Source organism: Hemitrygon akajei, chromosome 31, assembly GCF_048418815.1.
Source record: "Hemitrygon akajei chromosome 31, sHemAka1.3, whole genome shotgun sequence".
Lineage (NCBI taxonomy): Eukaryota > Metazoa > Chordata > Chondrichthyes > Myliobatiformes > Dasyatidae > Hemitrygon > Hemitrygon akajei.
Window position 1 is genome coordinate 25,285,253 of NC_133154.1, and position 24,334 is coordinate 25,309,586.

At 42.8% G+C, this 24,334-nt stretch overlaps 1 protein-coding gene across 1 annotated transcript in view; it reads right to left on the reverse strand.

Moving 5' to 3' along the window:
• Positions 1 to 24,334, reverse strand: part of aldh16a1 (aldehyde dehydrogenase 16 family, member A1) — a 91,301-nt gene that overhangs the window by 40,667 nt on the left and 26,300 nt on the right. The window contains exons 5-9 of the mRNA XM_073033603.1: positions 22,855 to 22,932; positions 11,225 to 11,409; positions 7,142 to 7,294; positions 6,045 to 6,242; positions 4,506 to 4,604 (exon numbers count right to left, since the gene is read on the reverse strand). Of these exons, the coding sequence (XP_072889704.1) occupies positions 4,506 to 4,604; positions 6,045 to 6,242; positions 7,142 to 7,294; positions 11,225 to 11,409; positions 22,855 to 22,932 (713 nt within the window). The remainder of the gene's footprint in view (positions 1 to 4,505; positions 4,605 to 6,044; positions 6,243 to 7,141; positions 7,295 to 11,224; positions 11,410 to 22,854; positions 22,933 to 24,334) is intronic.

A 24,334-nucleotide genomic window follows, 5' to 3' on the forward strand; every position in this document is an offset into this window, starting at 1 on the left:
AATCAACAACAGAGTGGTTTAAAAAGAAGAAAATTCGTATTTTGGAACGGCCAAGTCAGAATCCAGACCTTAACCCAATTGAGATGCTGTGGCATGACTTGAAGAGGGCTGGTCATGCAAAGTATCTCAGAAATATTGATGAACTGAAAAAGCTTTGTATAGAGGAATGGTCTAAAATTCCTCTGCGCCATTGCGCAAGTCTGATCAGCAGCTACAGGAAACGTTTGGTTGAAGTTATTGCTGTGATAGGAGGTCCTATTAGTTATTAAATACAGGGGTTCACATACTTTTTCCAGCCTGGACTCTGAATGATTAAACAATGTGTTCAATAAAGGTCTGAAAAGTACAAATGTCTGTGCATTATTAATTTTGTGTTGTCTATTAATGAGATTTAGATGAATATCAGACTATATTCTATGAGCAGAAAACCAGGTAACTTCAACAGGTTCACAAACTGTTTTTTGAAACTGTAAAAACACACAACTGACATTATTTAAAAACTCTAAGCACAGTGTACTGTCTAATAGCCACACATGTGCATGCGATTGTCAGTAGTTTGAAATGGATCAGTAAGTTTTCTGTCCCAATCAATTGGCACTGTGTCTCATATAAACAAAAGGAATCGCAGCTTTTTTTCAATTAGATTTTGCTCTTCAAGAGTTGTCCCAAATAAGCAGCTTCCCCAATTAACCAGAATCCAGTGTAATTGATTTTATTACTTTGAGATACGATATGATACATACCCATCTTACCCAATGAGCCGTCCACTCAATTACACTCACACAACCAATGAACCTAGTAACCCGTACGTCTTTGGAATGTGGGGAAACAGCCGCAGTCATGGGGAAAACTCAACGACGTGGCCTCCAAAGCTGTCTGTGGCAATGAATTCCACAAGTTCACCACCCTCTGACTGAAAAAAATTCCTCCTCTGGTAGCTCTAGGTTTTCTCTGGGAGCTTGATTCCCCCCATATCCTAAAGACATGGGGGGGAAAATGGCTTTTGTAAATTGCCCCGAGTGTGTCAGTGAATAGAAGAATCAGTGGGAGTTAAAGGGAATGTGGGGAGAACTGCAAATCAATGGGATGAATGTAGGATCAGCGAAAAAAGGTGGTTGGTGGTCAGCATGGACTCTATGATGTTTCTGAACTGTAACTCCCTCTGATTCTAAACACCCTACCATAATCATCGAGCACTGTAAACGTAGGCTTACTATCCCGTGGAGGGATTAATATGGGGAAGGACAGGGAAGTACAAAATATTGCAGTCTTTTATACAAACATATATAGAAAGAGTTATCCATTCAGCCCCTCATTACTTGGAGTGTAGTGTTCAGTGCTGGTTGCCTCATTATAAGGAGGATATGGAAGTTTTAGAGATGGCCCAAAGGAGGTTTACTGGGGTGTTGCCTGGGTTAGAGAGAATGTTTTATAAGCGTAGGTTGATTGAGTTAAGAGTTTTCTTTTTGGAATGAAAGAGGATGACAGGTGATTTGTTAGAGTATAAGATGATAAGAGGCATCCATAGAGTGGACATTCCCCCCCGCCAAGGTGGAAATGGTTAATACAAGAGGAACGTGTAGGAGGGAGGATATCAGACGAAGGATTTTTTTTTAAACACTGAGTGGTAAGCACGTAGAACATATTGCCAGGGATGGTGGTAGAGACAGATACAGTCAGGGCATTTAAGAGGCTCTTAGATAGTCACATGGATGATAGAAAAAATGGGGAGGGCAGAGTTAGATCGATTTTAGAGTAGGTTAAAACGTCAGCTCAACATTGTGGTCTAAAGGGTCTGTACTGTGCTGTGATGTTCTAAGTTCATTAAGATCACTCTGAATCTTTTACATTAGTTCCGCTTTCATGCCAAAAGTCAAAGTAAAATTTAATACCAGATTACATATATGTCACCACATACAGCCCTGAGGTTCTTTTTCCTGCAGGTATATTTAGCAAATGTATAGAACAGTAACTGTAAACAGGATCAGTGAACAACAAACTGCGCACAAGCAAATATAAAACCTCTGTTATTATCCAAAACATTCCCGTACAGAGACTGAGGCTCCACAAGAACAGTCAGAAGATCGACTCTCCTCTGGGTGAAGTCATTTTTCGCTTTGGTCCTGCTGCCTGACTCTTATTTTAAGAGTTATTCCCTGTTTCTGGACACTCAGGTAGGGGAACATCACCTTTACACCTGCCCTGCGGGGCACCTTACAGAATTAAAGAGCATGGAAAAGGTCTTTAACCCACTGAGTCCACAGTTAAACACCCTCTCACAGTAATCCCCATTCTGAGTCGTGCCACCTTCCTGTCGACCTCCTCTCAGCTTCTATCACTCTAGCAACACTAGGGGACAATTACAATCGCCAGTTACCCTTGGGATGTGGGAGGAACCAGGGAAACCCACACGGTCACAGCAAGAATATACAATTTAACCACATGTGCTCTGTGTGGAAAATCAAATTTGGTTCTCTGGAACTAAGAGGCAGCAGCTCTACTGGGCCATGCAATCTTTGGATGAGATATTAAACAAGCCACAATGTTCTCAATTAACTCGCCTCTCATTTTCTCTAATTCTACAGAAAACAGGCTATTTCTGCTCAATTTCTAACCAGTTCCAGAAATTGGGCTAACCTTCACTATAATCACTCTAGTATTAGCTTATCTTTCCACTGAAGGGCGACTTGATCTGCAGAGAATTTTCCAAGTGGGTGCTCACCAGGAACTTTATAATTAAAGGCATATTTCTCTCCATTTCACATTTGCATCAAAGACCAACATATAATTTTCCTTCCTACCTTATCATAGCGTAGAGGAGTACAGCACAGTTTAGGCTCTTCAGCCCACAAGTAGTGTTGACCTATATAAATCTACACCACAATCAATCTAACCCTTCTCTCCTACACAGCCCTTAACCCTCCAATTTTCTTACATCCCTCTGCCTATCTAAGAGTCTTTTAAATGTCTCCATTTTATCAGCCTCTACCAGATCCCCTGGTGGTATATTCCAGGTACCCACCACTCTGTTAAAAATGCTTCATCTAACATTTCCTTTAAACATTCCTCCCCTCACTTCAAATGGATGTTCTCTGATATTTCCCTGGGAGAAATGCACTGCCTGTCCACTCTATTTATGCCTCTCATTATCTTGTACACCTCTATCAAGTTGCCTCCCAATCTTCTCCAAAGAAAAAAGCCCCAGATCACTCAAGCTTTCCTTATAAGACATGATCTCTAATACAGGCAGCATCCTGGTAAATCTCCTCTGCACCCTTTCAAAAGCTTCCGTATTATTTCTAGAGGAGATCAGAATTGAACACAATACTCCAAATGTGGTCTAGCCAGTTTTTCAAAGCTGTAACATACCTCAACCCCCCGACTAATGAAGACCAACACACTATACACCTTTCTTAGCCACCCTATCAACGTGCAGTAACTTTGAGGGAGTTATGGACATACAGCCAAATATCCCTCTGTTTTGTCATACTAAGAACCCTGCCATTAACCTTATACTCTGCCTTCAAATTTGATCTTCTAAAGTGTATCCCTTTTCACTTTTACAGATTTAACTCCATATGTCACTTCTCAGCTTTGCATCCTTTCTATGTTCTGTAGTAACTTATGACAATCTTCTACTATATCCACAACCACGAACAACCTTCGCATCATCTGTAACATTGGCAAATTAGCTTTACAGATAGCTTCACAGTAGCAGCGCGGTGGATAGCACGAAGCGCTGCAGTATCAGCGACCCAGGTTCAATTCCCGCCGCTGCCTGTAAGGAGCATCTACATTCTCTCCATGATCGACTGGATTTCCTCCGGGTACTCCGATTTCCACCCACAGTCTAAAGGTTGGTAGGTTAATTGGTCATTGTAAATTGTCCCGTGACTGGGCTAGGGTTAAATCGGGGGCTGCTGGGTGGCACGGCTGGAGGGGCCGGAAGGGTCTATTCCACATTGCATCTAGATAATTTTAAAAAATAACTGTGCTGCCCTTCAACACTGACCAAACACAGCCTGTGTATGCAATGCAATTTTGGACTCGAAGTCACTTGTTGGCATAAAATGTGACATTTAACTCAAAAATGTATTTGAATTAACATCAGAAAGCCCGTGTTCCAAAAGGCATGAGAGAGAAGAGTGACCAACTGGACTAAATGCAGTGCATTCCAGTTTACATATCACATTTACGTAAATTAAAAGGTATCAAAGAGAAGGCTTGCAATAAGTTGAAGATTCAGGATCCAAGTTTATTTGGCGCACGTACGTCAAAACCTACAGTGAAAGGTGTTGATGGCGTTAACAACCAACACATCCAAGGATGTGTGAGACTCAGACCGCAAGTGTCGCCATATATTCCAGCACCGACATAGCATGCCATCACGCTCAGCAGAGCATAAGGAAAAACAAAACAACAACAGCAAAACACGCCCCATTCCTCCCTCCCATTACTTGCAGCTCAAGAAAACGAAATTCTAATTTTGCGGAGGGTCTACTTACCTCTTCACGAACCACACGAGAAACAGTATTCACATTGGTGATAAGGGTGGGCGGGTAGAAGAAACCTTTCTGTGGCATTCCTTCAGACACCTGAAACACCTACAGTGAGAACATGTGAGAGCATATGCAAACTCCTCTTCAAGATTCCATAAAAGTCCAAAGAAAAATATGTATCTTTAAAGTGCCCTTCAGCTCTGCATCGTTTCTAAGTTCTGTAGTAACTTACAACAATCCTCTACTATATCCACAACCACTACCAACCTTCGCATCATCTGTAACATTGACAAATTAACTTTACAGATAATTTCACAGTAGCAGCGCGGTGGATAGCACGAAGCTATATACTGTTGGTGGCCGGTAAAAAGACTCTTACTAGGAAATGGTTATCACAGGAGAGCCGAACTTTAAATGCATGGATGGAAATTACAATGGACACTTACAAAATGGAGAAGATAACAGCATCTGTTAATCATAAGCTGGAACAATTTAATACATACTGGGGAAAATGGTTTAACTACATAATGCCTCATAGGCCTGATTTTATTCTCACAAATCAATGAATATGTTGTAAAAAAAAAATCACTCCCTACTTGTACATAGTTTTTTCCTTTTGCTTGTTTTTTCTTTCCGCTCTTTTCTATAAGTGTACACCTCAGATAAATACTTTGTGGAGATTTGTGATATATATGATTATATGATATATATCTACAATGTCTGAAATACATCTTATGGAAATGTTTGTTTGATGATGAACTTCAATAAAAAATAAATTACCAGAAAAAAAGTGCCCTTCAGAAACTGAGGATGTCTCAAAAAAATGCATTCTTGTCAGTGAGAGATCCTGTCAAGGCAGGAAAATAAGGTAACCGATATGGCTATAGCAAGTGCCAAAATCGATAAGATAATGTACTTAGATAGGGCTTCTTCTGCTCAAAGGAAGAAGAGTAGGAAGAATAGCGTTACAGCTATAAATAAAGTGCAGTCCAAGTAGAAAGAAAGATGCACAATCATAATAAAATGTAACCGAGATGCACAGTCATAACAAAGTGTAGGCAGAGTCCACGGAGGGGAGGTCGGGTTCTGTGATGCACTGAGCTGTGTCCACAACTCTCTGCAGTTTCTTGTGGAAAATTTAAAAAAACGAAGGACATAGATGGGGTAAATACGAACGAGCTTTTATCCACTGAGGTGGGCAAGACTAAAACTAGAGGTCATAGTGTAGGTTCAGGGTGAAAGGTGAAATGTTTTTAAAGGGAAAAGGAGGGGGAATTTCTAAACTCAGAGTGGTGCAAGTGCGGACAAGCTACCGGCGGAAATGGTGGATGTGGGTTTCACTGCAGTATTTAAGACAAACTTGGATAAATACATGGATGGGAGGCAGGTGCAGGCCAATGGGACTAGCCAAAGTAACAATTTGCTGCAGATTAGATGGACCAAAGGATCTGTTTCTTTGACTCTAAATGCTGATTAAAGGATTAAGGTTGGTTAGGGGTAACAAGAACAAGGAAGTTAAGGACCGAATTTCCTCTTAGCTCTTACCTCTGCTCCTTCGTTCCTTGCCTCCTCCACATACTCTGTAATTGTCTTCATCTGAGATTCGTCTACCAGTGCACCCATGTCAACGCCCTTATCCAGGCTATCACCCACACGAAGACACTGCATGCGCTGCGTCAGTCGGTTAGTGAGCTCCTGAGCAATCGACTCCTGCATCAGCAGCCTGGAGCCAGCACTGCACACCTACAGCAGAAGCAATACCATCAACACTGCGAACCTCTGGCGTCTTTGAGCAATGTGCAAAACATGCTGGAGGAACTCAGCAGGCCAGGCAGCTACTATGGAGCAGCATAAACAGTCAACGTTTTGGGCCGAAACCCTTCATCAGGACTGGAAAGGAAGGGACAGAAGTCAGAATAAGAAGGCAGGGAGGGGAAGGAGTACAAGCTGACAGGTGCAAGGAGAAGAAAGGTACTCTTTCTCCTCGCCAAGCTTCTTATTCTGTCTTCTGTGTCCTTCCTTTCCTGAAGGAGGATCTTGGCCCAAAACGACTGTTTATTCCCCTCTATATATGCTGCCTGACCTGCTGAGTTCCTCCAGCACTTTGTGTATGTTGCTCCAGGTTTCCCATTTGTACAGAATCTCTTGTGTATTTGACAAATTATGATCTTGCTGAGGACTGAATGAAAATCATTCTCATTTTCTTCAGGATATGATGGCAGTACTTGTTACCTCCTGCAGGCCTATCATTGCAAAGCAAAGCGCCCAGTGATCGATTTGACCAGTGCAGCTAACCCTTCCAACCTGAAGAAAGAGGCTGTATTACTGAGCTGGGTCCTTTTAGAATACCAGCCATCCTTGCTAGTGTGACTGCAGAGAAACCTCACTGTCAGCTCCTGTAAACAAGGTACAGTAAGTTATTATGAACATATTCCCCTTCACAAAACTGAACCTAAAGCCATCAACGGGGTCAAGGCCACACAGTTAGTACTTAGTCCCAGTACAGCACAATATAGTTCCACAGTATGAAGAGAGCTCAGAAGGCAGGTCCACTCTGTGGTTTCTGATGGCTGGGCTCTAGAGCTTACCCTTAGCAAACGGGGTGCACAAACTGAATTGTCTGAAGTCTCACCACTACTCACCTGTCCCTGGTTGAACCAGACCGCATCTACCAGGCCTTCAACCACACTATCCAGATCAGCAGTGTCGAACACGATGAAGGGGGATTTCCCGCTAAGTTCCAGTGAGAGCTTCTTTCCCGTGCCGGCTGTTGCTCGGCGGAGAAGCCGTCCCACCTGCAGAGGGAGCACATCACATATCTGACATGTCTGCGGAGGCACCAGAGACTGCAGACGCTGGAAACTGCTGGAGGAACTCAGTGGATTGAGCAGCATCTGTGGTGGGTGGGGCAGTAGGAACTGTCAACTCCATCTGTCTATCTCAGTCCAGAGTCGCCTCAGGTCTTTTCATTCCCATTACACTCTTCATACTGGCAACTTCTCCTTGTCATTCTCAGCCCTGATGCAGGGTTTCCATTCAGTCAACAATTCCTTCCACCACCACCCTGCCCCTCCCCACAGATTCAGCTTTGTTCCTCCAGCAGGTGGTTTGTTGCATGCTTCAGTCTCTAATGCCTGCATCTCACTACTTCAGATAATATCTACTCCCTTTCTAAACAACAGCATTGAGGAGGAATTTCTTTAGCCAGAGGGTGGAATCATTTCCACAGGTGGCTGTGGCCAAGTCGTTGGGTGTGCTTAAAATAGCAGTTGATGTGTTATGGATAAGTAAGGGTGTAAAAGGCTATGGGGAGAAGGCAGAAGAATGGAGTTCAGAGGGATAATAAATCAGACACGATCAAGTGGCAGAGCAGAATCATTAGGCCAAATGGTCTACTTCTGCTCCTATTTTTATAGGCTTATAAGGGCGCTAATGCTTTCTAACTTTACAAACACAGAGTTCTCTGGTGCATTGCACATATGTATTAGCCCCTTCAGCCATCAGTCTCCTGACCTCAACTCTGAACTGATTCCAAAAGCTACAGACTCACTTTCAAGGACTCTACAGTTCATGTTCCCAGTATTATTTATTCTTATTATCTCTTTTTTGTATTTGCAGATTATTTTCTCTTGCACATGAATGAAGGGAGAACCAGCAAATTCCAGCAAAAGACAACAGTCTGTGCAAATACAAAAAAAATGTAAATAAATAATACTTACAACATGAATTGCAGAGTCCTCAAAAGTGAGTCTGTAGGTTTTGGTATCAGTTCAGAGTTGAGGTGGGGGTAACTTCATTCAAATTCTCCTCTTTTGCATATTGGTTGTTTTGTGTGTAGTTTTTCATTAATTCTATTATAGTTCTCTGTTCTAGTGTAAATGCCTGCAAGAAAATGGATCCTGGGGTAGTAAATGGTGCTGGTGTTGAAGAGGGTTCAGTGGAGGTTTGCATTAATGATCTGGGGAATGAAAGGGTTAACAGGTGAGGAGCATTTGATGGCTCTGAGCTTTGATGGGAGATTTGAAGAATGAGCAGTGGATAATAAGTTTACTTTGAACTTTGCATGTCCATAAGAATTATAAGGTAGCCAGGAAGGAGCTTGAAAAGGGAATTAAGAGAGCTGGAAGAAGACATGAGAAGACCTTAGTGAGTAGGATCAAGGAAAACTCCAAGGTGCTCCAACACATGTGTATAAACCAAGAGAATGACTACAGTGAGGATAGGATCAACCAGTGATATAAGAGGTGGTAGGGAGGCCCTTAATGAACACTTTATTTTAGTATTCACCAGAGAGGGAGGCCTTGACAAATGTGAGGTCATCATACAAAGATAGATAAGGATAGATAAGTCCTGGATGGGGCTTAGGTTACTACAGGAACTGAGGGAAGAAATTGTTACGCTTTTGACAATGATCTTTGAGTCCTAATTGGCCACAGGAGTAATGCCAGAGGTTTGGAGAGTGGCAGACGTTATTCCTTTGTTCAAGACAGTTAACAGGACAATCCTGGGAATTATAGATGAGTAAGTCTAACATCAGTGGTGGGCAAACTATTGGAGAGGATTCTTAAGAGACAGGTTTACAAGCATTTAGAGAAGCATGGATTTGTGTGAGGGGCGGATCATGCCTCATGAGCCTGACTGACTTCTTTGAGTGAGTGACAAATTGACGAAGGTAGAACAGTGGATGAGGTTTAAATGGATTTTACTAAGATGCTTGACAAGGTTCCCCGTGGTAGACTCTTTCAGAAAATCAAGGAGGCATAAGATCCAGGGGAATTTGGCTGTGTCAATTCAGAATTGGCTTGCTCCCAGAAGGCAGAGGTTGGTGGCAGATGAAGTGCATTCTTCCTGGCGGTCTGTGACTATTGGCTTTCCACGAGGATCTGCTCTGAGACCACTACTCTGGGATTTTTATAAATGAATTAGGGGAGGAAATGGAAGAGTGGGTTAGTAAGTTTTCAGATGACATGAAGTTTGGTGGCGCTGTGCACAGAGTAGAAGGTTGTCGTAGGTTATAATGGGATGTTTTGATAGGAAGCAGAGCTGGGCAAAGAAATGGCAGGTGGAGTTTAGTCCAGTTAATTCACTTTGGAAGCTCAAAATTGAAGGCAGAGTTATTGACAGGATTCTTAACAGTGTGAAGGGACAGAGACCTTGGAGTCCATGCCCACAGATTCCTCAAAGTTGCCACACACAGGTAGTTGAGATGTACGATATCGTATGTTGGCCTTCACTAGTCAGGGGATTGAGTTCAAGAGCTAAAGGTAATTTTACAGTCATTTCAAACTCTGGTTAGACCACATTTGGAGTGCAGTGTTCAGTTCTGGCTGCCTCAATGCAAGGAGGCAATGGTGAGGCTCACTTGGAGTATTGTGAACAATTTTGGGTCCCTTATTTAAGAAAGGATGTGCTGACATTGGAGAGGCTTCAGCAGTGGTGCACAAGAATGATTCAGGGAATGAAAGGCTTATTGAATCAAGAGTGATTGATTACTCACTGTACTCACTGGAATTTGGAAGAATGAGAGGGGGATCTCACTGAGACATACCGAACTTTGAAAGGCCTAAATAGAGCGGACACGGAACAGTTGTTTCCTACAGTGGGAGAGTCCAGGACTAGAGAGCACAGCCTCAGAATAGAGGGAGTCCCCCTTCATCGTGTCAATATCACTGGCATATGTCATGAAATTTGCTGTTATGCAGCAGCAGCACACTGCAATACATAATAATAAAATCTGTAAATTACAGTAAATACATATATTTATATTTTAAAAGTTAAATTAAATAAGTAGTGCAAAAAGAGATAAAAAGTCATGCAGTAGTGTGCCGGATTCACTGTCTATTTAGAAATTTGATGGCAGAGGGGAAGAATCTATTACTAAATCGTTGGGTGTATGTCTTCAGGCTCCTGTACCTCCTCCCTGACGGTAGCAATGAGAAGAGGGCATGTCCATCTGTTATAATCTGTGATTTGGGATGGCTTATTCTGGCATGAAAATCTCCTGCTCTCTGATGGTTATCACGGGATGGGAATCAGGTTCACGTGTACGAGAGCGCTCAATAATTCTCGGCTTTGTAAACGATCAAGCCCTTTACAACTGTCAGTATTGAAGTCCAATTGCCACGTGGAGCATCATTTTTGGATGCATGCCAGTTGTACAAAGCACAGTAGAGACAAGATCTTATCGGACTAAAGATATCATTGTGTATATGGTGGTACTAAGCATAGAGGACCAGGTTACAGATCGTGAGAGGCATAGATGAGGTAGTCAGTAACACTCATTTTTCCAGGGTTAAGGAGTCCAAAACTAGGGGCATGAGTTAGGATGAGAGGGAAAATATTTAAAAGGGATCTGAGGGGCACATTTTTCACACAGAACGTACTGAGTATATTGAACAAACTGCCAGAGGAAGTGGTTGAGGCGGGTACAATAGTATCACTAAAGAAGCAATTGGATAATTGCCTGCAAGAAAAATATATCTCAAGATAGTAAATAGTAACATATACAGACTTTGATAATAAATTTACTTTGAACTTTGAGGTACATGGAGGGGTGGGACTTTGAGAGTGATGGGAAATTGGGACTAACTGGGTGAACAATGGACTGGTTGAACTGAAGAGCCTATATGGATCTAACTATGGGTGATTTATAACACAAAGTAATAAAAAATATATACTTTTGAACAGATTTAGGGGAAAATGTTTGAGAATTTAACTGCTAGTACCTTAGTGGAGCCAGTGAAGGTGACCTTGTCCACGTCCTGATGAGTTGCCAGCATGCTGCCAAATGATCCATTGCCCGTCACCACATTGAGAACACCGGGAGGAAGACCAGCCTCTGTGCAGATCTCTGCGAACAGCAGGGCAGTGAGACGTGTGTAGTTGTCTGGCTTCAATATCACGGTGTTACCTGCAGAACAAGGACCAATCAGGTGAGACAAGGGAACTTCAGAAAACGACACTACCTTCCAGCATCAGCCAAAGCATCCACGTACTGACATTCATGGTCACGGAACCATTGAGCATTGACAGGAGCACTGTCACAAGAAAGGGAGATCAAGAGTTCATCTATTAGCGTAGGAGACGTCCATTCAAGAGTCTGATAAGAATGGGATAGAAGCGTCCGAATCTGCTGGCACAGTAGAGGATGTACAAATTCTGGATATGAACATGAAAGTATTTGTTCCCTCATGCCTGCTCTGTCATTCAACAAAATTAGAACCGATCTTCTGCCTTACACACCATTTTCTTGCCCCTCTCCGCATCATTTACAACTGATTAGTTAAATTAGCCACTGTTCTGAAAAATACAATCCCAATTCCAATGAGAAAGTTCGCACAACTTTACAAAAAAATTAACAAGATTATTTTATTTTTAATATATTCAAAGATACAGCATAGCATCCTCCAGACCGATGAGCCCGTGCCACCCAATTACAGCCTTGTGACTAATTAAACTACTATCTCCTACAACTTTAGAATATGGGCGGAAACCAGAGCACCCGGAGGAAACCTACACAGCCACAAGAAGAATGTACAAACTTCTTACAGACAGCAGCAGAATTGAACCCATGTCACTGGTACTGCAAAGCACTATACTGTCCCACTTTGGTTAAGAGATACAGTAGTGTGCATGTAGCTAGAGTGCTTAAGACTCTTTGCACAGTACCATATTTGTCAACGTGGAGTGCAGAGCGAGCTTGTAAATCTATATACATCTACACACACACACACGCACGCAAAAGTTTGGGCACCCCAGTCAAAATTTCTGTTACTGTGAATAGCTAAGCAAGTAAAAGATTACCTGATTTCCAAAAGGCATAAAGTTAAAGATGACACATTTCTTTAATATTTTAAGCAAGATTACTTTTTTTTATCCAAAACAACAAAAAAGAAAAAGGGCCCAAAGCAAAAGTTTGGGGACCCTGCATGGTCAGTACTTAGTAACACCCCCTTTGGCAAGTATCACAGCTTGTAAACACTTTCTGTAGTCAGCTAAGTGTCTTTCAATTCTCGATTGAGGGATTTTCACCCATTCTTCCTTACAAAAGGCTTCTAGTTCTGTGAGATTATTGGGGCATCTTGCAAGCACTGCTCTTTTGAGGTCTATCCACAGACTTTCGATGATGTTTAGGTTGGGAGACTGTGAGGGCCATGGCAAAACCTTCAGCTTGCGCCTCTTGAGGTAGTCCATTGTGGATTTTGAGGTGTGTTTAGGATCATTATCCTGTTGTAGAAGCCATCCTCTTTTCATCTTCAGCTTTTTTTTTTACAGACAGTATGATGTTTGCTTCCAGAATTTTCTGCTATTTAATTGAATTCATTCTTCTCTCTACCAGTGAAATATTCCCTGTGCCACTGGCTGCAACACAAGCCCAAAGCATGATCGATCCACCCCCATGTTTAACAGTTGGAGGGATGTTCTTTTCATGAGATTCTGCACCTTTTTTCTCCAAATATACCTTTGCTCATTGCGGCCAAAAAGTTCTATTTTAACTTCATCAGTCCACAGGACTTGTTTCCAAAATGCATCGAGCTTGTTTAGATGTTCCTTTGCAAATTTCTGACGCTGAATTTTGTGATGAGGACACAGGAAAGGTTTTCTTCTGATGACTCTTCCATAAAGGTTATATTTGTGCAGGTGTCACTGCACTGTAGAACTGTGCACCACCACTCCAGAGTCTGCTAAATCTTCCTGAAAGTCTTGGTTAGGGCTATGGCTTGTTCACAGTCATCATCAGGAAAGGCCAGGTGATGCAAATTTCAAAGCTTTATAAATACCCTGACTCCTCAAACCTTGTCCCAACAATTAGCAGCCATGGGCTCCTCTAAGCAGCTGCCTAGCACTCTGAAAATTAAAATAAATGATGCCCACAAAGAAGGAAAAGGCTATAAGAAGATAGCAAAGCGTTTTCAGGTAGCCGTTTCCTCAGTTCGTAATGTAACTAAGAAATGGCAGTTAACAGGAACAGTGGAGGTCAAGTTGAAGTCTGGAAGACCAAGAAAACTTTCCGAGAGAACTGCTCATAGGATTGCTAGAAAGGCAAATCAAAACGCCCGTTTGACTGCAAAAGACCTTCAGGAAGATTTAACAGACTCTGGAGTGGTGGTGCACTGTTCTACTGTGCAGTGACACCTGCACAAATATGACCTTCATGGAAGAGTCATCAGAAGAAAATCTTTCCTGCATCCTCAGCCCAAATTCAGTGTCAGAAGTTTGCAAACATCTAAACAAGCCATTTTGGAAACAAGTCCTGTGGACTGATGAAGTTAAAATAGAACTTTTTGGCTGCAATGAGCAAAGGTATATTTGGAGAAAAAAAGGTGCAGAATTTCATGAAAAGAACACCTCTCCAACTGTTAAGCACAGGAGTGGGTCGATCATGCTTTGGGCTTGTGTTGCAGCCAGTGACGAGGGGAACATTTCACTGGTAGAGGAAAGAATGAATTCAATTGAATACCAGCAAATTCTGGAAGCAAATATCACACCGTCTATAAAAAAGCTGAAGATGAAAAGAGGATTGCTGCTACAACAGGATAATGATCCTAAACACACCTCAAAATTTTCAATGGACTGCCTCAAGAGGCGCAAGCTGAAGGTTTTGCCATGGCCCTCACAGTCTCCCAACCTAAACATCATTGAAAATCTGTGGATAGATCTCAAAAGAGCAGTGCATGCAAGACTGCCCAAGAATCTCACAGAATTTTGCAAGAAAGAATGGGCGAAAATCCCCAAAACAAGAATTTAAAGACTCTTAGCTGGCTACAGAAAGTGTTTACAAGCTGTGATACTTGCCAAAGGGGGTGTTACTAAGTACTGACCATGTACTTTTGCTTCCGGCCCTTTTCCTTTTTTGTTATTTTGAAACTGGAAAGGATGGAAAGAAAAAAGTAATCTTGTTTAAAATATTAAAGAAATGTGTTATCTTTAACTTTATGACTTTTGGAAATCAGGTCATCTTTTACTTGCTTAACTATAACAGAAGTTTTGCCCAAACTGTGTGTGTGTGAGTGAGTGAGTGAGTGAGTGAGTGAGTGAGTGAGTGAGTGAGTGAGTGAGTGAGTGAGTGAGTGAGTGAGTGAGTGAGTGAGTGAGTGAGTGAGTGAGTGAGTGAGTGAGTGAGTGAGTGAGTGAGTGAGTGAGTGAGTGAGTGAGTGAGTGAGTGAGTGAGTGAGTGAGTGAGTGAGTGAGTGAGTGAGTGAGTGAGTGAGTGAGTGAGTGAGTGTGTGTGTGTGTGAGTGAGTGAGTGAGTGAGTGAGTGAGTGAGTGTGTGTGTGTGTGTGTGTGTGTGTGAGTGTGAGTGTGTGTGTGTGTGAGTGTGTTTGTGTGGTGTGTGTGTGTGTGAGTGAGTGTGTTTGTGTGTGAGTGTGTGTGTGAGAGTGTGAGTGTGTGAGTGTGTGTGTGTGTGTGCGCGTGTGCACATGTGCACATGTGCGTGTAAGACTTTTGCACAGTACAGTAAATGCTAACGAAGTATATAATGAAGGCAGCGGTTGATGAGTGTGTATTAAGGCAGATGTTGATAGGTTCTTGATTAGTAAAGGGGTTAAGGATTACGTGCAGAAGGCAGGAAAATGAAGTTAAAATGGTCAGTCATGATTGAATGGTAGAGCAGACAATGTGCAGAATGGTCTTATTCTGATCCTATATCTGTTTTGTCTCATGGACATCACGAGAACATTATTTGGAGCAAAATCCTGCAGACGCTAGAAATCTGAAGCAAAAAGAGACATTGCAAAGTCCTCAGCAGGTCAACAAGCATCAATTGGGATGGCAGCAGGCAATACTTCAACTCAGGTGGCCTTGATCAAACAGGAAAAGTGAAAACTTCTTAAAATCATTAGTGTGGGAGCAGATGGATAGAAGATGAAACACCTCTTTCAGCGTAGAAACTACAGCTGACAGGGTAACATTGTGATTCTGAGTCCTCGGTTGGTTGGAGTTGACCATGGATGTTGCATCCTAGTTGTGTATAATTGGTCATTATGCAAGCCAGGGCAGTACAATATGCAGAGCAAGCTGTTGCCCATGTAGCAGGCTCTGCCTCTCCTCGCATCTGATGAATCCAAAAAACATCAGAGACTAATACAGTTTAGCACCAGTGGCATTGCAGGAATTACCAGCCAGCGTTGAACCCACGTAGGACTGCCTTTGGGAATCCAGCTCCAGATTTTTCCTCAGAGTTTACTCCCAAAACCTTCCCATGAGTGGGTATAGCCGCAAGGCAGCAGAGGTTTGAGATCAGAGTTTTCCTTCTCCTATATGAGCCTCCAATCACGGCTGACAAGCCTCATCTGCCCAAAGTGGCTGGTTTTGAGGTGACAATAACCTGCCTTTGCCCCTTCTCCTGTCAGTAGAAATAGTGTGCCTGGCTTAGTAGCTAAGCCACACGTGAAGGCCAGGAGCTGGTCTTGGTTGTGAAGGCTATTTCAGATGCAGCCCATTGCGAGCATTTAATAGTAGCATTTATAGAGCATTTAATAGAGCATTTACTTCACCTCTCCTCCACACCCCCACCGCCAGCTATGACAACCTTGGGGAACCAATTGCTTTATTAATGGCAGTGCTGGAGGAACTCAGTAGGTCAATGGAGAATAAACAGTCAACGTTTTGGGCCAAGATCCTTCATCAGGACTGGAAAGGAAGGGAGAAGTAGCCAGAATAAAAAGTTTGAGAAGTCAAAACGATTCAGAAACAAAGTAACTGCCACATGTGTTGGGGAAAATAACTATCCAAAATTAAGTTACGGTTAACAATTACGGTTGTAATGCCAAAGTGTGAATGTTTACTCTATGCTTCATGAGAGGAAAAAGGAGGTGGGGATCAGATAGAGAGAAGTCAGGGACAGAGAATTAATCTTATCAAGCACGCAAGCAAAATTATGTTGAAAGTCATCTTGAACAAACTGAAATCTTGATGGAATTTAGAAGGATGAGGGAGGATCTCACTGAAACCTTTCGAAAGTTGAAAGGCCTAAACAGAGTAGATGTGGAAAGGATATTTCCAATGGCGGCGGAGTCTAGGACAAGAGGGCACAGCCTCAGGACAGAGGGACACCCATTTAAAACAGAGATACGGAGCAATTTCTTTAGCCAGACAGTGGTGAATTTGTGGAATTTGTTACCACAGGCAGCTGTGGAGGCCAGGTTATTGAGTGCATTTAAGGCAGAGATTGAAAGGATCTTGATTGGACACAGGATGAAAGGTTACAGGGAAAAGGCCGGTGGGGGGAGAGGGTGAGGCTGAGGATGGGAAAAATAAGATCAGACATGATTGAATGGCAGAGCAGACTCGATGGACCAAATGGCCTTATTCTGCTCCCATGTCTTATGGACTTAACTGGACACACAAGAGATTGCAGATACTGGCGCTGGCATCTGGAGCAACAAAAAAGCAAACTGCTGGCAGAACTCAGTAGGTCAAAGACCATCAGGGGAGACAAAGGGATGGTTGACATTTCAGGCCGTGACCTGAAAAAGGTCTTGCATAGTCGACCATCTGTTTCCCACCAGACATCCTGTAAGACACCGGTTTGGTTTTATCTGCTTTCAGCCTAAATAAAGCTGCTCATTCTGCACCAATTCCCCATCTCTTGGAACTACAGTTATAGACCCATGCTGTATCTTTCCACATCTACAAGATTTGCACTGAGACCGAGATGCAAGCTCTATCTTGTACTTTGTTTAGCTTCAAGCTAGCTTCAGGCTTCTTTGCTATTGAGCACTGAGGGACTTCACTCGCTGCTGTGAAAAGCGGAAGCTTAGCAAAGGAGACAAGAGGGGTATGCAACTTCTAGTGAAGACCTGGAACCTGACATCAGTGTGAATTCAGGATTCTAAACATATGTAAAAAGTTTTTCTCTAATAGTTAGCTAAATATTAAATTCAGTGACTGTTTATCAGCTTAGATGAGCAAGATGATTAGTTTAATGACCCCACAGAACAAAGATTCCAGATAGCAATCTTGCACTGAAATTATAAACAACAATTACAGTAAATACCAAACAAATCAACCAGTTCCTTATCTAACCAGGTAACACAGATGCAAACTACAGCCTGGACATCCATCTGCAGGTCTGAAACAAAGTGAATCAACAGTGTAGCCTAGGAAGAAATTCTGTCTCTGCAGTGTTCCTTAGGAAGCTGCTCCTTATTGTTCAAATGTTTTTATAAATAAGAGCAACAAGACCAAGCAGAAGTAGACCATTTGGCCTATCGAGTCTGCTCACAGCTGATCCTTCCCCCCCCCCCCCCCCTTCAGCCCCAATCCTCAGCCTTCTCCCTGTAACCTTTTGCTGCTGAGTTCAATCAGGAACCTATCAATCTCTGCCTTAAATACACCCAATGACCTGGCGTCCACAGCTGCCTGTGCTGACAAATTCCACAAATTCACCATCTGGCTAAAGAAATTTCTCCACATCTCTGTTTTAAATGGACGTCCCTCTATCCTGAGGCTGTGCCCTCTTGTCCCCCACTACGTAGACAGGTAGTCCCGTAGTCCTTTCCACATCTACTCTGTCAAGGCCTTTCAATATTTGAAAGGTTTCAATGAGAACACTCCTCATCCTTCTAGATTTCAGCAAGCACAGACCTAGAGCCGTCAAACATTTCTTGAATGACGACCCTTTCATTCCCAGATCATCTTTGTGAACCTCCTCTGAACCCTGTCCAATGGCGGCACATCTTTTCTTACATGAGCCCAAAACTGTTCACAACACTCAAGATGAGTCCTCACCAATGCCTTATAAAGCCTCAGCATCACATCCCTGATCTTGTATTCTAAACCTCTTGGAATGAATGCTAACATTTAATTTGCCTTCCTCACCACTGACTCAACCTGCAAGTTAACCTTTAGGATGTTCTGCATAAGGACTCCCAAGTCCCTTTACATTTCAGATTTTTGGATTTTCTCCCTGTTTAGAAAATAGTCTGCACGTTTATTTCTACCACCAAGTGCATGACCATTCATTTTCTAACATGGCATTTCATTTGCCAATTTCTTGCCCATTCTCCTAATCTGTCTAAGTCCTTCTGCAGCCTTCCTGTTTTCTCAATACTACCTGCCCTTCTGCAACAAAGCCATCTATTCCATTATCTAAATCATTGGCATACAGCATAAAAAGAAGAGGTCCCAACACCGACCCCACTAGTCTCTGGCAGCCAACCAGAAAAGGATCATGGGAAAAGGACCCACCCAGGCAACACACTTTTTGTCCCACTTCCCTCTGGGAGAAGGTTCAGGAGCTTGAAGATTCGTACAGTCAGATTTGGGAACAGCTTCTTTCCAACTGTGATAAGACTGCTGAACAGATCCTGACCCGGATCTGGGCCGTACCTTCCAAATATCTGGACCTGACTTGCACTACCTTACTTTCCCTTTTCTATTTTCTAATCATAATTTAAATTTTTATTATATTTACTTCAATTTGTACATCAGGGAGCGCAGAAACAAATATCACTGTGATGACTGTACACTCTAGTATCAATTGTTTGGTGACAATAAAGTAAGTAAGTGTTTGAAATACCCAGAGGTTGACAGAGAAAAATGGCTTCAGTGTGCGCTGCTGCAGTTTGCTTTACTTCTCTTGGTTACAATCATTCAGGAATAAGCAGACCACAGTGCTATGTAGACTCACAGAGGGATACTGTGTGGAAACAAGTCCTTCATCATCCTGACAGCAGCCACCCATTAATGCTGCCTTACACCATTCTTGTAGAATGGAGTTGAGGAGGAATTTCTTTTGCCAGAGAGTGGTGACTTTGTGGAATTCTTTACCACAGGCAGCTGTGGAGACCAAGTCTTTATGTATATTTAAGGCAGAGGTTGATTAATTCTTGATTGGTCAGTGCATGAAGGGAAACAGGGAGAAGGCAGGAGACTAGGTCTGAAATGGCGGAGCTAATCCAATGGGCCAGATAGCCTAATTATGCTCCTAAATCTGATGGTCTTAAGGTGCCCTCAGCCCACTACTTTGCTCACTATACACATGATTGTGTGGCCAGATTCTGCTCCGTTTACATCGACAATGTGTAAACTCCAGACACAGCACAGGATTGAACCCAGAGCAGTTCGTGTGGGTGTCCTCTGGGTGCTTGTATTCTTCACGTGTTCCAAGAATATGCAGATCGGTGGGTTAATTAGCCACTGTAGATTGTTCCTTATGTAAAGATAGTAGGAGAGATGTAATTTTTATTCATTAGTAAGCAGCTTATTGTCACACATACTGGAACACACTGAAAGACTTTGTTTTGAATGCCATTCATGTTGATCATTGCAAACCTGGGTACATCAAGGCAGTACAAGCAGAGGCAGTAATAGCATGCAGAATGAGATACAAGGAAAGTGCAGTGCAGGCAGACAGTAAGATGCAAGAGTTATGACGAGATAGATCACAAAATCAAACCTTCATATTTTATCATTCAAGAGTGCAAGTACCTTACAGCAGTGGACAGAAGCATTCTTGAGCTTGGTGGAACATGGTCTCGAGCTTTTTGTGTTTTCTGCCTGATAGGAAAGAAAGAGGTCGGGGGGGGGGGTGGGGAAGAGAAAATCACCACGGTGGGAGGGGACTTTGATTATGTTGGCTGCTTTCCTGAGATGTGGGAAACCTCTGCAAAGTAGATGGAGGGGAGGACTCCATCTACAATTTCACAAATGACCATACCACCACAGAGGACTGGATGTCAAGCAGTAATGAGACAGGGTACAGGAAGGTAGCAAGCCTTGTGATATGGTGTCAAAACAACAACCTTTCCCCAGATGTCAGCTGGTCACTGACTTCAGGAAACAGGGTAGAGTGCACACCCTTGAGTGTATCAATGGTATTGAAGGGAAGATGGTTGAGAGCTTCAAGTTCATAGGTTTAAACATCAATAGTTTGCCCTGGTCAAACCACAATGACACTATGTCCAAGAAAGCACACCACCACCACTATTTCCTCAGACAGCTAAGGAAATCCTGCATGTCCTCTCAACAATCTTTATAGATGATCAATCCAGATGCATCACGGCTTGGTATGACAACTGCTCTGCCAAGACCACAAGAAATTGTGAATTCTGCATACAGTCCAATCTAACATGAAAACTAGCCTCTCCTCCATCTACCTTGCAGAGGTTTCCCACAGTCTCAGGAAAGCAGCCAACATAATCAAAGTCCCCTCCCACCGTGGTGATTTTCTCCCCCCCCCCCCACCTCTTTCTTTCTTAACAGGCAGAAAGCTCGAGACCATGTGCCACCAAGCTCAAGAATGCTTCTGTCCACTGCTGTAAGGTACTTGCACTCTTGAATGATAAAATATGAAGGTTTGATTTCGTGATCTATCTCGTCACAACTCTTGCATCTTACTGTCTGCCTGCACTGCTCTTTTCTTGTATCTCATACTGCATGCTATTACTGCCTCTGCTTGTACTGCCTTGATGTACCCAGGTTTGCAATGATCAACATGAATGACATTCAAAACAAAGTCTTTCAGTGTGTCCCAGTACATGTGACAATAAGCTGCTTACTAATGAACAAAAATTACATCTCTCCTACTATCTTCACATAAGGAACAATCTACAGTGGCTAATTAACCCACCGATCTGCACATTCTTGGAACACGTGAAGAATACAAGCACCCAGAGGACACCCACACGAACTGCTCTGGGTTCAATCCTGTCCTCCTGTGCTGTGTCTGGAGTTTACACATCCACCCTGTGATGTGGCGTTCCTTCAGTTTCTTTACACATTCTTCAATCCAGGGACATAGAACCATAGAACATTACAGCACAGAAACAGGCCTTTTGGCCCTCCTTGGCTGTGCCGAACCATTTTTCTGCCTAGTCCCACTGACCTGCACCTGGACCGTATCCCTCCATACACCTCTCATCCATGTACCTGTCCAAGTTTTTCTTAAATGTTAAAAGTGAGCCTGCATTTACCACTTCATCTGGCAGCTCATTCCACACTCCCACCACTCTCTGTTTGAAGAAGCCCCCCCAATGTTCCCTTTAAACTTTTCCCCCTTTACCTTTAACCCATGTCCTGTGGCTTTTTTTCTCCCCTAGCTTCAGTGGAAAAAGCCTGCTTGCATTCACTCTATCGACATCTGAGATCATCTCTCAGCTCCATCCTGATAACAAAAGTTCTCCATCCCAGGCAACTTCCTGGTGAACCTCCTCTGCACCCTCTCCAGCACACTCATATCTTCCCAATAATGTAGTGACCAGAATTTCACACAGAACTCCTGATGAGAGCTATAGGTTTCTAGAGAATTGTTTATTTTTCACATAAATTTTCAAAATCCTTCCTATAATGAGACATAAGAGCAGAATTAGGCCATTTGGCCCATCAAGTCAGCCAAACCTCTCAACCCCATTCTCCCCATATCCTTTCACACCCTGACTAATCAAGAACCTCTGTCTTAAAGACAGCAAATGACCTGGCCTTCAGTCACCTAATGGCAACAAATTCTGCATATTCACCACCCTCTGGCTAAAGAAATTCCTCCTTAGCTCTGTTCTAAATAGATGTCCCTCTATTCTTCTTTTCATGTGGTGGCAGGAATGGAAGCGTCCATTTTGTGAGCTGTTTGGTGAGCTGGGATAACTTAACTGGAGTAATTCAATGTGGACACAAGGAGTTTCTGCTAGTAATCTACGGAATCTGAGACCATTCTCATTTAAGCTGTTTATCATGTAAAAATACAAGCCTGAAGTAGGAATAGCCTGTGACCTGGTCATGCAGACTCAGTGTTTGCTGATCTGGTTGGGATGGTTTGAACCAGTCTGAGCTGGATAAACCAAAAGAAATCACAAGGCTAAAAGAAAAAAACCATAAAGCAGTACTACTTGTAGCCATGGGCCATATCCAAAGAGAACTGACAAAGGTCAGGAGATGATCTTGAGCCAACAAAATTGAAACATCATAGATTAGTCTGATGAAGAAAATAAGAATGGAGGATTTTTGGGAGCACAGGCAGTGATAACTCTGCGGAGACCAACTACTGCAGAAGTGGATGACCTCATGTTGAAGACATGGAGATTACATCGGGATTAAGAAGAATACCAGCCCAGCGCAGACTCCTTTTTCCTGGATATTACCTTTTCTCTCCTTTGACTGTTCATGGAGGGTCAGGGTGTGTACACAGTCGTGTAAACTCATTGTAATTTTGTAACTGAGCCAATAAAGGTACTTAGTAGTAAATACAGATCCTTTTTGCCCCTAAATGCTCATTATTGATGAGGGTTAATACTTGAGGACTAATCCTTGTAACAGGCAGCACATCCTTTCGCATCCATAAGGGGCCCAAAACTGCTCTTAATACTCCAAGTGCGGTCTGACCAATGCCTTATAAAACATAATGTTAATGTCTTACCCATAGCCAGAGCTGGACAAATCTTCCAAGTCAGCAACATTAAAGGGAAATTCCAAGGAACAATTGCAGCAACAACCCCTGAGGAAGGAAATTAAGTTACACATTAAGATGTTTAACAATCAGGATTTATCATTGCAAAAAGACACAAGAAGCTCAAATCTTGGATGCCTTTCAGGACCGAACAATAACAGAGAATATGGCACAATGGATTTGAATCCTGCACAGGCTAAGAACTCCCCAAACTCAAAATGCTTTCATGTAGGAATGTTCAGACTGTTAAAGCCGCTGACCGTCCCAGCTCTCAGTACATAACAAGATGTAGATAGTTAGCTAAATTTGGCACTCAACTAACAGTATCAGGCAGCACTGCTACTGGGATGTTGCTGTGGGAGTGCAAGAAAAAGGCACCAATATGCTAGGTGTACATTAATGAGGTTGGATGTACATTGGAACTAGCCAGGGGCTTGATGGGAGTTTCATGGCAGGCATTTTACAATACCTAACGTCTGCTGTCTCTGCCTTCAATGGGCAAGTGTAAAGATGAATTAATGCTTAAGATCACACTGTACACCATTGCAGAAGGTCAAGATGACACGAAGGGGAATTAATCCAATAGGTACAAGTTCGGGAGGGCAGTGCAGAGGAACCCTTTATGCAGTTACACAGCAAGCAGCCACTTCAGTCCATCTAGTCCACATTTTCTACGAATCCCATCTAAACCAGTCCCATTTGCTCACATTTAGCCCTTATCCTTCTAAACGGTAGTGCAATGCTTTACAGTGCCAGCAGAGTACAGGGTTCAATACTGTCCATAAGGAGTTTGGTGGACAGTACATTGATTGGCTACATCACTGCTTGGTATTGAAACACCAATGCCCTTGAACAAAAAATCCTACAAAAAGTAGTGGATATGGCCCAATCCATCACGGGTAAAGCGCTCCTCACCATTGAGCACATCTACGTAAAACTCCGTCGCAGGAAAGCAGCATCCATCATCGGGGACCCCCGCCACACAGGTCATGCTCTCTTCCCGCTGCTGCCATCAGGAAGAAGGTACAGGAGCCTCAGGAGTCACACCACCAGGTTCAGGAACAGTTACTACCCCTCAACCATCAGGCTCATGAACCAGAGTTGAGAACTTCACTCAACTTCATTTGCCCCATCACTGAATTCAGTGATAGTTGGACTCACTTTCAAAGACTCTTCATCTCATGTTCTCAACATTATTTATTATTATCATTTTTAAAAATTTTGTACTTGCAGTTTCTTGTCTTTTGCACACTGTTTGTGTTTCATTGATTCTATAATGGTTAATGGATTTACTGAGTATGCCCACAAGAAAATGAATTTCAGGGTTGGATATGGTTGCATATATGTACTTTGATAATAAAATTCACTGAATTTTGATCTTTCAGAGGGGAATCATGGGTGGAATAAGGGGAAGGGAGAAAGGAGGGAGCAGGAAGCACCAGGGACATTC